General features: G+C 44.3%; 1 protein-coding gene across 1 annotated transcript; it reads left to right on the top strand.

The window, feature by feature from the left end:
• Nucleotides 1–2908: 2908 nt before the first annotated feature.
• Nucleotides 2909–5099, top strand: LOC135488570 (uncharacterized). Its single transcript, XM_064773210.1, has 3 exons — nt 2909–3711; nt 3793–4657; nt 4836–5099. The coding sequence occupies exons 1-3, from the start codon at nt 2909–2911 to the stop codon at nt 5097–5099; spliced, it is 1932 nt and encodes a 643-aa protein (XP_064629280.1).
• Nucleotides 5100–13969: the final 8870 nt, after the last annotated feature.

Raw genomic sequence — 13969 nt, 5'->3', positions numbered from 1 at the left:
AACAAGCCAGTTGCTAGCCTGATCAGGTAATCAAGTTGTCAAACACATAATTGGCTATATCTTCAAAATGGATGGAGCTAATTGCATTTGGTTTTCTGTATTGTATAAAGTGTTAGGTACACTTTTGAAATCGTCTTACAGCAGAAAATGGCAAAAAACCTTGATATATGACCTTTAAGCAGACGCCCCCCCCCCCCCACCACCATTCATTCTTATTCGTAGTCTTATCTTTATTTTCTATTATTAGTTGATGTCACGATGTGCCGCAGATTTCCGGTCCGCCTTTTAGATATTCCGCTGTTTGTGTCGCGTGCACGAGTTTCTGTTTTATACGCACCCGGAATGATGTGGGATTCAAGCACAATTGAAAAATAATTAAATTGCTCATTAATCGAAATTTACATATTGTCTTCGATTTCTATGAAGTAAGGATTTGTCAATGTGCATCCGCAACAGTTTTTTCAATTAACCAAGTGAGTAACCCCACGTCAATCGATGAAATAACGCCAAAATACTGACGGAAAGCGAACGTAAACAACAAGCCCCGGGTCATCAGCACTGCAATGCATGCCGCTCACATCGCTCGAAAACACATGAACATGTAGACCTTCCGTCCCTACATGAACTTTCTAGGAACTGCACCTGCTATTATGTGATTTCAAACGATAGGACAGTCCTCTATACGTAATCTACGATACTCCTGTGAGCCCCATTTATGTTTATTTGTCAAAGGAAGCTACAGGAATCCACGCTCGAATTTTCCATCGTTAGTTCGTTCATCTGTTCACAGATGGCGCCTCCGTACGGATCAGCTGTTTAGAGACAAGAAATAGGACTTTACTGCATTTCAACGTTGATTATCGATAATTAATACCTGATTTGATTATGAACTCAGACCTGTGAAACGTCACTCCGAGGATGTCTGCCGTACCTGAAACCGCCAAGGAGGCCAAGTCTTTGAGGGCAATCAAGAAAAGGAAAGTTAACAGCCTGCTGAAGCAAGCTAAATCACCCTTAGATTCCAGTGATGGGATTCCTCATCATGAGTTTTCGAAATTAGCCGATGAACTACATCATCAGTTAGACCTGGTCCAAATAGATAATGATTATGTCATTAGATTCAAGTGTAAAGAGCTTAATACTAGTGGAATGGATGATGCGGCAATCGAAGCTGCCGAGGAGAAGATCGCTGAAACAGAAGAGAACTATGTCAGTCAGATGATCGATGAATCCAACCGTTCACCAATTGATCAAGAAAGCCGAGGAATGTCGTCCACCAGAGCCAAAACCTGCTGGACCAGATCCGACTGTCAGTAAAGCCGCAGCAACAGCCCGTAGTTGCATGGAGAAGCTTAAGTTCCCAACATTTTCTGGCGACATGCAAGACTACAAACGCTTTAAAGAATTATTCGAACTCTTTTCGCGTCACCTTACTAAAACTGAGATTTTGTATCAGTTGGTACAGTCAATGGAGAGACGAAATGAAAAGAAGAAAATCAAGGCCTGCACGAAGTTATCCGATGCCTGGAGAATCATGGATGAAGCCTATCGGGACAAAGATAGACTCTCGGAGCTGTTGATCAATGACCTTGAATGCATGAACCCGTACGAATTGTCTGGAAAATCGGAAAAGTTGACCTGAAACTGAGATTTTGTATCAGTTGGTACAGTCAATGGAGAGACGAGATAAAAAGAAGAAAATCAAGGCCTGCACGAAGTTATCCGATGCCTGGAGAATCATGGATGGAAGCCTATGGGGACAAAGATAGACTCTCGGAGCTGTTGATCAATGACCTTGAATGCATGAACCCGTACGAATTGTCTGGAAAATCGGGGAAAAGTCGACCTCAAGGCCATGGAAAGATTTGTCGAAGGTCTCCAGAACTTCACTACCGAAGTCGAAGGGTTACGCATGAAGCACGATCTCAATGGTAGGATGTTACTAACCTTAGTCAGACGTAAACTACCAGAAGAACACCACATCCAATTCCTACAATGCGTTGAAGATGGGAAAGCCACCGACTCCATGCCTGGTCTCATAAAATGGTTACATTCGCTATTAGTGCTGCTCCAAAAAGCCAAAGCAAGTCCGGTCAGTCCTGATCAACAGTCACACCAATCCAAAGCACATGGTCTTGCAAGTCATTCTGCGATGTCCCCTGGGACTGGCCATCCGAGTCATCATGCTAACCAGACACAGCCTTATGTGAGGAACGCTGAGAACCAGCATCAGAGTACTAGTAGTACACCTAAAGAAAACAACAATACGCCAACTCCACCGAAGTGTCCACTCCACCCACAGAACTCAAGCCACTTCATTAAAGGGTGTCATAAGTTTCGTTTACTGCCACAGTCCGAGAAGTTCAACGTTATGAATGCCAATTGGATATGCCACCGCTGGTCACAACAACTCTATCGCTGGGATATATCCATTTGATCATCAGAGATGCCAATTCTACGCACCATGCCAAGTCTCTACCTGTGGTGTGGATACCCACTTCGCCTCAATCTGCCCTAGAGTCTATGGTTACGATGGTTACAGGCACTTTGAGACAAAACTCGGTCAGAAAGACATAAATCCAGCCGCCAATGAGTTTAAGCCTCAAACCTCCGGTTTGAATTCAGCCACTTCCAGTGAGAATAATGCAACAATTTCAAGCGTCCTCCCAACCGTCATGGGTTATCTACGCCCTGGATCCAAGAAAACATCGGTCCGTATTCTGCTCGACAGTGGGAGCCAAGTGTCGCTTGTCCGGGAAGGAATCATCACCAAGTCCACTGATTGTCGCATGCAAGATTATCCTCTGACCAGAGTTGGGGAGACACCATCCGTCGCAATCTCCAAGTGGTAGACTGCAGCCTTGAAAACCTAGATGGTACATTCGTCCGTGAGGTACGTCGAACCGAGATGGAAACGCCATGTTGTGATGCACCAGTTATCACTAACCAGCAGACTCAGAAGTACCCTCATCTTCAGAATGTCTCCATAGTAGAAGCTCCTAATGAAACGATAGACATTCTTCTTGATGTTGAGAACTCAGACATACTTGCCACAGAAGAACGTATGTCAAGCAATGATGCCAACGACCCGATTGCAGCCAGATGTCCTTTGGGGTGGTACGTCCAAGGTGGCCGAATTTCAAACGAGTCCTTAGCCAATGCTGTTGTCAATTTCTCTCTGGTGTCTGCCGTAGGCGAACTTGAAGATTTCCTGGGTGTTGACTGTTCCGGTCTCGAGCCTAGAAGATGTAAATGCCGTGCTGAGGACCAAGATAAGTTAGCCACTGAATCCATGGAGAAAAGCGTCACCAGGTTTGAAAATGGAAAATATCAGATTGGTCTACCGTGGGTGAAGTCATCGGAGAATCCTCCAAACAACTATGCGTATGCCGTCAAACGCCTGTTGAACTTAGAAGCGCAATTCAAGAAAAAGGCAAGAGAGTGGGAAGTCTACTGTCGTCAGATGAGAGATCAAGTCGAACAAGGTGTCGCACGTCTAGTCCCAGCCACTGAAATGGAGGACGACTTCCTCAACGAGAAGAAGATGTGGTTCTTGCTGCACTTTGGTGTCATGAAAGATTCTAAGACAACGTCAGTTCGAGTCGTCTACGATGGGAAAGCGAGATATCAGGGTCATGCCTTAAACGATTACCTTGCAAAAGGAGAGAATCTCAACACAAACCTCTTTGAAGTTGCCCTGCGCTACCGAGAGTATGAAGTTGGCATCATCGCCGATGTGTCCAAGATGTTCCAAGCCGTGAAAGTAGCCCCAGAAGATGACTGATTCCATAGATATGTCTTGAGAGAGAGTCCAAAAGATCCAATCAAAGTCTACGAGTTGACAACAGTGACCTTCGAGGACAAGCCGTCACCGACGGCAGCCACCATAGCCCTACGTCATGTCGCCACAGAGAACGCCCCCGATGATCCCGAGATTCGACACGTAGTCGAAGAGCACTTCTATGTCGATGATTTGACAGAGTCACAGAGAGATGTCGAAGAAGTCGGTAAGATAAAACATAAGCTTACCACCGCGTTGAACAAGGGCCAATTTGTTATCAGGGATTGGTTGTCTAACAAGAAGGAGATCTGCGATAAACAGTCCTATCCTCCTGATGAAGCAACGACTGTACTAGGGACCAAATGGAACCTGTCAGAAGATACGCTACAAGTGAAGAAGGTCAACGATGCTGATACCATTGCTACGAAACGCAACCTCTTAAAGAAAACAGCCTCCTACTACGATGTCTTTGGTATCCTGTCCGGAGTCCTGGTTCGACCGAAGATAATCCTGCAGAAGCTGTGGAAATTCGACATTGGTTGGGACACGCCTATCAGCCCTGAGCGTGACATCTACCGCATGATTGAAGCCGTCAAACTTGATCTGCGAGAACTTGACACCATCAAGGTCAACCGTTGCCTTATTCCCCAGCGGTACCAGGGTAAATCACCGTTGCCGAGAGTCTCACTCCATGGTTTCAGCAACGTCTCCGATGATGTCATGGTAATGGGTATCTGGTTGCGATGGTCTGAAAAAGAAGATGATGAAGCTGAATTGACGTTCGTTTGCGCAAGAGCCTGCTTAGCATCTCTGAAGCAAGTCAGTATACCACGCAAAGAACTACAAGCCATCCTGCTCCTGTCTCGCCTGATGTTGGTAGTGATGAATGCCCTACGTATCCAGATAGCCTACAGGAGGATGTGGACTGACAGCATGACAACAATTAGCTGGTTGAGGGGGCAGTCCAAGTCATTCCGCTCCTACGTAGCTTGCCGGGTAGGAGAGGTAACCGCAGTTTGATCCACATGATGATATTTCCTACATACCATCTCAGCAGAACACCATTGATCTCGTCTCCCGAGGAGTCAACGCCACTGGTATGAAAGAAGTCATCGATGGACCATCTTTCATGAAGAAAACCCCGTCGTCCTGGCCTGAGACACAGAAGAATGTTAACCGAGATGATACCGAGCTGAAGAAATTCCATGTTCGAAATGCCAAGGTCCTTGCTGTGAAGTTAGACAAGGATGAACCTGTCATCGATCCTACAGAATTCTCCAGCTGGCCGCGCGCCTGTTGGTGGTCACTGCACGTGTGATGTCACTGAGAGAACTTCCAAAAGACCAATGGTTGAAGCAGCTACTCACTAAGGTTGCTGAGCGGCCGTCACTCCATTGGTTGAAGCAAGCCGAGTTGTATTGGATCCGCCAAGCACAGAAAGATGTCAACTTTGAAGATACCCACACGGGAAAGCTCAGCCCCTTCCTTGATGAAAAGGAGCAAGTCTACAGAGTTGGAGGGAGAATTGACAAGGTCCCACTTGATATCCGTCATCCGTATCTTCTGCCTAAGAACAATCACATCAGCCTACTCATTGCTAGAGTCAGCCACAGATATGCTCTGCATGGGGGCATCTGAAGACTGCCATAGAAATCCAAAGGAAGTACTGGATCATCGGAGATGTCAAACTAGCCAGACGTGTTGACTACGAGTGTGTTGCAGACGTCATCGAGGAAAGCTGCTAAAGCAACGAATGGCAGACCTACCAGCCTTTAGAGCCATGCCATTCAGCCCACCGTTCAAGACCACCGTAGTAGACTACCTGGGACCTGTCCTCGTGAAGCTGAACAGAAATACGACCACCAAGGGTTACTGTGCAGTGTTCGCCTGCACTGAACTTCGAGCTGTGCATCTGACCTGCGTCCAAGACTTGTCTACGTCAGCCTTCCTTCAAGCATTCGAAAGATTTGTCAGCATACGTGTAGCATCGGGACTCGTCGTCAGTGACAACGCCACCTACTTTCGAGGGGCCGACAACGAGATCCGTGAACTGCAGTTACGCCTAGACCAGAGACAACTCCAAGCTAAAACGCAGAAGTACAAAGTAGAATGGAAGTTCGGACCGCCTGCGGGACCGTACCACCAAGGCCTTGTTGAACGTATGGTCCAAGAGGTCAAAGGATCTATGAAGCACATGGTAAAGGCCGACAAGCTGACTTTCGTTGAATGGGAGACTGTCTTCTCGATGATTGCAGGCCTACTCAACAGTCATCCTATCGCTGCTGTATCTTCGTCACCCCTGGATGAGCCGCCGATCACATCGAATCATTTCCATATTGGTAGAGGCTCCCTTCCCGCTGCTCAAGTGCCGTGTGAAGAATATATCGGAAATGCACGCAAACGGTGGGAGTTTTGTAACAAGATGGTGGATGGATTTTGGCACCGGTGGATGGCTGGCATTCGCAAGTTGTCACCACGTCAGAAATGGTCAAAGGAAGAAGAAAACGTCCAGATTTGTGATGTCGTCCTTGTCATCGAAGAGAATGCCGTCAACACGAAGAGAGGGTCTTGGAGAATGGCCGAAATAGTTGCGACATACACTGGTGATGATAACTTTGTTCGTATCGTTGATGTCAGGTGTGCCGATGGAAACACTCTCAAGCGTCCGATCACCAAACTTGTGCTCTTGATGAAGAGAACCGAGAGGATGGATTTGGGAAAGTGATTTCTGTATACTTACCGTAGTATACTATTAGTACTGCTATTGACTGTTGTTAGAACATGCTGTGTCTTTGCATTTGCGTATTTCATAGTATTTCAGCGCGGGGAGTCTTTAAAGTTTCTTGGACATATAGTCCGCCAGCTTTGCTTGAAAACCTCCGATTGGAATTTAGAAATGTTGCCATCAAATATTACAGCGACCCTTTCATTAGAAAGGCCCTTTGAAACTATCAATACCCTACAATTTTCAGTCAATTAGGATCATTCCTTAATTACAACTAGGTAATTATCTGTAAATACAAGTATGATGACGTCACTGCCGCCGCCACCTTTCTCGTTCGGAACTGTCCGGAACTACTCGAATACTAGTCGGAAAGTGAGAATAACGGCTCATCCGGATATTGGTGAGAGTTTATCATACACGACTACAACTGAACCTAAATGCCGCCAGCCCAATAGCAGATCCTCCCTTGCTATTAGTGTCTCTGAGATCAGATAACCAGCTCGAAGATTGTCATGACCGGGTGTCCCCCATGTGAACTGCGCAGTTCTCCGACATTCAGCAACAAGGTTTGCGCACTGTTTTACTGCACGTCTACAGAGCTTATACGTTATGTACTATGTTGGGTATCAGATTCGAACACAACTAAGAAAGTCATCAAATTTTACCAAAACGAAACCTCTTCCAACTCAACCTTGGCACTTTTTAGATACATAATAATCATAAGTCCGTCCTCAACAATGATAGGTATTTACTAATCGACCTTGGAAATTCGGACTTTGGAGCATGTTTTTATGGTGTTTACCACATCATGCCTGCCAAGCACGTTCGCAAACGAAAATCCGGCTATCATAATATTGTATATGTCGTATGTCAGTCAGTTTGAAGGTCGCCTCGATCATTATACAATGATGTGGCCCTCTAACACAATTAATACTGTTGTTGGTCATGGCCATGAATTTCATCAGGAAATAATTTCACACTCTGGATCTGAGCCACACTACTTGGCCCATTTTGAACTGCCTGAGTCATGGAAGTTTCATCTTCATGGTTGTCACCCTTCTGTGCTTCATTGTCCCCATCATCGACACAACTGGGCATCTCAGGATGGGCATGTTCAATGTCCATGGCAGATGATCATTTAAAGGACCCTCATTACCGCGGGGGTCCTTCTCAATAATGATGTACTCTGTGCATCATAAAAGAAATAACAACAGCAACCCCTCTTTTTCGGTCCCTTCTTTTTTCGTAATACATTCCCTATCTTGTTTCTCAATAATGTTTGATATGAGCCTAGCTAGGCCTGTCGCTCTTAGTTTAATTCCATTCATTCTTTCTGAACTATTGAATATTGTGTTTTCGCTGAGGCCAACTTAGGTATTGTGAATTCAAGGACATTTCAATGCCTCTTTCACAGAACTTTACGTTTTACGTTTCATTATCAGTGGGCAATCGTCATGTTAAGTGATTCTAGGTTGTGAGACGTTGAGAGTTTGATAACTTGATATTAAGTGTCTGGGTAGATACGTATTGGACAGTTTATCTTTCCCAACATCCCTGTTGGTTGGATGTCCCCTGGGATGTCACGATGTGCCGCAGATTTCCGGACCGCCTTTTAGATATTCCGTTGTTTGTGTTTCGTGCACGAGTTTCTGTTTTATACGCACCCGGAATGATGTGGGATTCAAGCACAATTGAAAAACAATTAAATTGCTCATTAATCGAAATTTAAACGTTGTCTTCGATTTCTATGAAGTAAGGATTTGTCAATGTGCATCCGCAACAGTTGATGAGCCCATAATAATAATAATATAATAATTTATTGTAAAAAACCTCCAAATAAGGAGCAGACAACACAAATATGCAATAAAAATCATACACAGAGAACGAATCCAAAAAAGCGATCAAAAGGGTGAAAGTAAAAGCTTCAATAGTTTATGGTTTTTCCGGTTCAGATTGGCACTTAAGGTTTTTACCGAATCGACAATTCCATTCTCCTCCCTGGTGATACGTCTAGGCCTACATGTTGGATTTACACTCATCAAAGAAAGTTAAGGACCACTTTTTATTTTTAACATATTTTTTTTACAGCACATATTAAGGACCAGAAAATGCCAAAATATGAATGTCCTGTATGACCTCCAAGACTCAGTAATCAATTTCACATGTCGTTTGTTCCAGTTGTTGCATAACTTCTTTCTAAACTTGTCACAACCTGAAAATGGGTGTTTTTAGTGTGTCAGTTGACCACATAAAGTGGTACAAAAGTCCATGCAAGTGCTTTTCCCTACATTTCCCACCAAGCTCAGGCAGCATTCTGACAAAAGAGATGCCTAGATGCCACTTGAGTGAAGTAGAGGTTGCACGAGCCATAGGGATGCTGGAAGCTGGCTTCAGTCAGCGACGAGTAGCTGAGATGATGGGTGTGTCTCACAGTGTCATCAGTCGTGCTAACCAACGACACCGGGAGACAGGGCGATACTCAGAGAGACCCCGTACTGGCCGCCCATCAGCAACAACTGCGAGGGATGACCGCTACTTAGTGACTCTTTGTCGTCGCAACCGCTTCAGTAGTGCTCGCAGACTCAATAACCAATTCACTGCTGCAACTGGGGTGACTGTTTCAAATCAAACCATCCGTAACCGACTTCACAGAGCCGACATCCATACCAGGAGGCCACTGCAATGCATCCCATTAACCCCTGCTCACAGAAGAATCCGTCTCAATTGGGCTCGTGTCATGTGGGATGGACCCACCAGCAATGGCGCCGTGTTCTGTTCTCAGATGAGAGCAGATTCAGCCTGGACCACAATGATGGCGTTTTAGAGCCTGGAGACAACAGGGAGAGAGATTTGCAGATGCCTGCATCGCTGAACATGACCGCCATGGTGGAGGCAGCATCATGGTGTGGGGCGAAATCAGCTACGGTCAACGCACTCCCCTCTATGTGGTCCCGGGGGGAGCAATTACAGGTGTGAGGTACAGAGATGAAATCGTGGAACCTTTTGTGGTTCCGTTCGCAGAAAACGCTGGGGAAAATTTCATTTTCATGGACGATAACGCCCGTCCCCACACATCGAGGGTGGTGACACTGTACCTGGCGGATCATGGAATTGAGCGTATGGACTGGCCAGCGAAATCCCCGGACTTGAATCCGATAGAACATGTTTGGGACATGATGGGAAGGAGTATTGGAGCGCTTGAGGTACAGCCAAATGGGTTGCAGCAGCTTGGTGTGGCCTTGGAGGCTGCATGGGATGCAATTGATGTCAGGGATGTTAATCGCCTGATAAACTCAATGAGACAGCGGTGTCAGGCTGTTATTGCAGCAGGGGGAGGCCATACTCGCTACTGACCATGCTGACATTGATGACAAGACAGTTAGGCTAAAATTGTGAAAAAGTTGACCCACCAAAACACCCATTTTCAGGTTGTGACAAGTTTAGAAAGAAATTATGCAACAACTGGAACAAACCACATGCGAAATTGATAACTGTGTCTTGGAGGTCATACAGGACATTCATATTTAGGCATTTTCTGGTCCTTAATATGTGCTGTAAAAAAAATATGTTAAAAGTAAAAAGTGGTCCTTAACTTTCTTTGATGAGTGTACAAACAGGACATTGGCGGCAGAGAGGCCCGACGAACTAAACACTCGGTTACACAGGGTACCCTTAATTTTTCTCGTTCCAATGACGACGTCTTGTGCTTTACAATCGATGGAGAGAATCATTCTTAAAAGCCCAATTTGCTTCTGTTCGATTACTTTCCGCGGGTTGTCAATATCTAATGCCTCTAATAGAGGGCTATGATGACAAAATTTCGATAAACCAAAGCATCGTTTGATCAGGGAACCCTGCAACTTTTCCAGTTACCGAAAATTGCCCCGACTCAGATCAATTGTGTGCATACCATAAAATAGTGACGGAGAGCACACGCTCTCCCAAAGTTTCACTTTCGCACCAGTCCAGAGACCTGGATAACACATACCACAGCCACTTAAATTAAAGTAGGCATTTCTACAAGATCGCGCGCGGTTTTCAACATGTCTGTGTCCACTGGCGACTTTCTCGAAAGCCACGCCTATTATGTCCAAGGAGTCCGAGTTCTCCATCACACATCCAGAAATAGCCCATTCAGGGTCTTTCTTAAGTATTGATTTACCGATCACCGTACACTTTGACTTTTTGATCCCGAAGGAAAATCGCCATTCTTTGGCATACGAGTCACAAAGATCAATAAGATATTGTAGGCCAGTGGATGTCAGACTCAGCAAAGTAATGTCATCGGCATAGGCTAAACATTTTGAGACAGTAGTACCAATCCGTATTCCACCGTAAGGAATTTCCTCATGGATGGTGCAGTTCCCAGTGTTTTTAACTGATGGCATCAAAAACGTCAGAAACTACTAACACCATATTCAGAGTACAGCAGTGCAAGATCCAAGCGGAAGGAAGAGGACGAATCCGAACGAGCAAAATGTGAAAGGGAGCTGGAGTTAGAGTGGAAGAGAGCGTGCATGAATGTTGGAGTGCAGGAAGTAGGTGTTTCATAAAATGAAGCAGGTACGTCTAATAGTAATACTCACCGACCAGTCTGATAATTCATGTATTGTTTTAACCACTCAGGAGTCTGTAATAAATTCTATAAAGACTGCGCCCCAGGGTTATGAAGTAGAAATGACACTCGTGCATTCACTCCAGGTTGAACAAAAGAATGTTGTCATCTCCTAACCTCTGTTTTTTGTTTAGCTTCACACAATGAGGAAACCTTACTTGCTACTCCACACAGTGAAGAAACCAGTGTCCACCTACAAAAGGTCACCAGAAGAGAAAGTGGTCTTCAAAGTGGCCTCAAGGACGAGTTTAGTGCCCTGAGTCTTGGTGCTGGCAGAATTCTCCTTTTCTACACGATTGGAGACCTATGACAAATTCAAAGCAGTTTTCACTTCACTTGGACCAGCTGTGACTTGCCTGGAGTATTATTACAGAGTGCAACAATCCATAACACTGCAAGACCAGCTTCTTGTAACATTGATGAAACTGAGGAGCCATACGCCCCACATGGAATTGGCCTTTATATTTAACATTGGTGAAAAACAAGTGACAAACATTTTCATTACATGGATGAATTGCCAATGGGGCGAGTTGGACTTCTGGTCAGTTCGAGAAATTGTGCGCTACTACACCCCTTCGGATTTTAAAGCGAAAGTTCCTAAAACGAGGGTAATTCTTTATAGTGCTGAGTGTCCTATGCAGAAGCCAGCTTCAGCAGTTGCACAACAAGCAACGTTTTCTACACATAAGCACACTAACACGGTCAAAACAGTTGTAGGTGGAACTCCTGGAGGTTTGTTCTTGTATGTACGTCGGGCATACGGTGGGTCGACCAGCGATCGCCAGATCATGGAGAGATCAGATGTAGTCAATATGTGTGATCCTGGTGATGAGCTGATGGTGGATAAGGGCTTTAATATTGATGATATTTTCATCTCTTATCAAGTTGACATTAACATGCCTTCTTTCTTTAAGAAAAATAACAGAATGTCTTGTAAGTCTATTGCCAAGAACAGAAAGATTATAAGCAAAAGAGTACATATTGAAAGGTGGATGGGCTTATGGAAGACCTAAAAAATGCTTGTTGAACCAATGACACCGGTGGAATCCTCACTATCAACTCATATAATTAAGGTTATACTTACTCTATGTAATTACAGAACATGTGTAGTTCCAACTGATGCATAAACATCATAGGTTCTTACTGTGGCATTCAGAAATATTAGGTCACTTTCAAAATTCTGAGTCATTTTCCTCTTTTGCCTTCCGTTGTCTCTAACAACTAATTATTTTTAGCTCCGGTGACAAAGTCAGCGAGCTAGTAGAATAGCTATTCAAGTGGCGTCTGTCTGTCCGTCCGTCCATCTGTCCACAGGGGCACATTCCGTAACCGTAAGCCTTATTAACCTCAATTCAGCATGTAAATTAAGTATTACCCAAAGGCTATCTGTCACGAAAAATTTGTCGTGATTTGACCTACTTTCTGCGACCGAGGGTCCATGAACGATTTTAGCTTATCTCGGGCAAGGAGCATCATATGTTTTTGAAGTATGCAGTATAGTACAGATTTTTTTTTCATAATCAATTTCCTATAAAACGAGTTAAAATTATTCTCACTAGGGCGCACTATCTCTCTTTGAAATTTTTTCATCGATTTAAATTGCCGCCTGATGACATCACTCACCAATGAGTCTCCACTTCGAAAATTCGCTGGTCATTACTTGAACGAACATGGTAAAATTGATACAAAGAATACCACATAAGTATGTTTTAAACATTCTTCTTCTCTAGAAGAATTTATATGCTTCTAGAGAAGAAGAATGTTTAAAACATACTTATGTGGTATACGTACATTGCCACGTCATTTAGATACTATTTCCCTCCGTATACTTATTTCCTTTACTGTCCAGCTGTTTCAACCTCTCCGGTTTCACGTGTCTTCTTTAGGCACACAGGTTAAACTTTTAACCATCTAGACCCACTTTTTGCCAACTGCTTGGCTCAGACCGCCCTTCAGCAGGCCATACTGCCTGGATGGACTGACCAAGATCTACTCTAGTCCCTGAATGATCTCTTCATTCATTTGCGGTCAGGCAGGTGCAGTGGACACCAAATTGCCACGCCAACATCATTTATGTGGTATTCTTTGTATCAATTTTACCATGTTCGTTCAAGTAATGACCAGTGAATTTTCGAAGTGGAGACTCATTGGTGAGTGATGTCATCAGGCGGCAATTTAAATCGATGAAAAAATTTCAAAGAGAGATAGTGCGCCCTAGTGAGAATAATTTTAACTCGTTTTATAGGAAATTGATTATGAAAAAAAAATCTGTACTATACTGCATACTTCAAAAACATATGATGCTCCTTGCCCGAGATAAGCTAAAATCGTTCATGGACCCTCGGTCGCAGAAAGTAGGTCAAATCACGACAAATTTTTCGTGACAGATAGCCTTTGGGTAACATTTTACTAACAATCAAGGTCCACTGGAAATATCGGGTGTCTAGCAAACCTAGCAGTACCACCATGTACAATCGGCTTAGGCAGTTTCCCGATGATTATAAAGGACATCTGCTATGTCATCGACTGTGGGGAACACGAATGTTAATGTCTGTAGCATCATCATGATCAGGTGCTACCTATTCCTCTTCTTCCGTTTCGCTGTCACCACCTCCGGTATTTTTTTTTCCATCTTTAAAATTCAGTTTCAGTCTTTTTGGCTTTATGCAAGTCTTTTTTTGCCTTGCCCTTTTGCTTCCTAGCTTCTTCAGCTTCTCGCATCTGCTCCTTTACCGGGGTATCAGTAAGGATGAGCGATTTCCCTTTCTTCCTCCCTCTCTTTCTTTTATGTGGTCCTGCTTTGGGAAATGGGCTGATATCCTCTGGTCGCACTGGGATGAATAGTGGG

Source organism: Lineus longissimus, chromosome 5 (assembly GCF_910592395.1).
Source record: "Lineus longissimus chromosome 5, tnLinLong1.2, whole genome shotgun sequence".
NCBI classification, from domain to species: Eukaryota; Metazoa; Nemertea; class Pilidiophora; order Heteronemertea; family Lineidae; genus Lineus; species Lineus longissimus.
Note: the sequence above shows the minus strand (reverse complement) of the source record. Positions and strands in the feature narration are given on the sequence as shown.

Coding starts and splice junctions, on each gene's coding strand:
- LOC135488570 (XM_064773210.1), top strand. CDS start 2,909: ATGGAAACGCCATGTTGTGATGCACCAGTTATCACTAACCAGCAGACT. Junction 3,712..3,792: donor GTTGCCCTGCGCTACCGAGA/GTATGAAGTTGG, acceptor CTGATTCCATAG/ATATGTCTTGAGAGAGAGTC. Junction 4,658..4,835: donor TCCTGTCTCGCCTGATGTTG/GTAGTGATGAAT, acceptor ATACCATCTCAG/CAGAACACCATTGATCTCGT.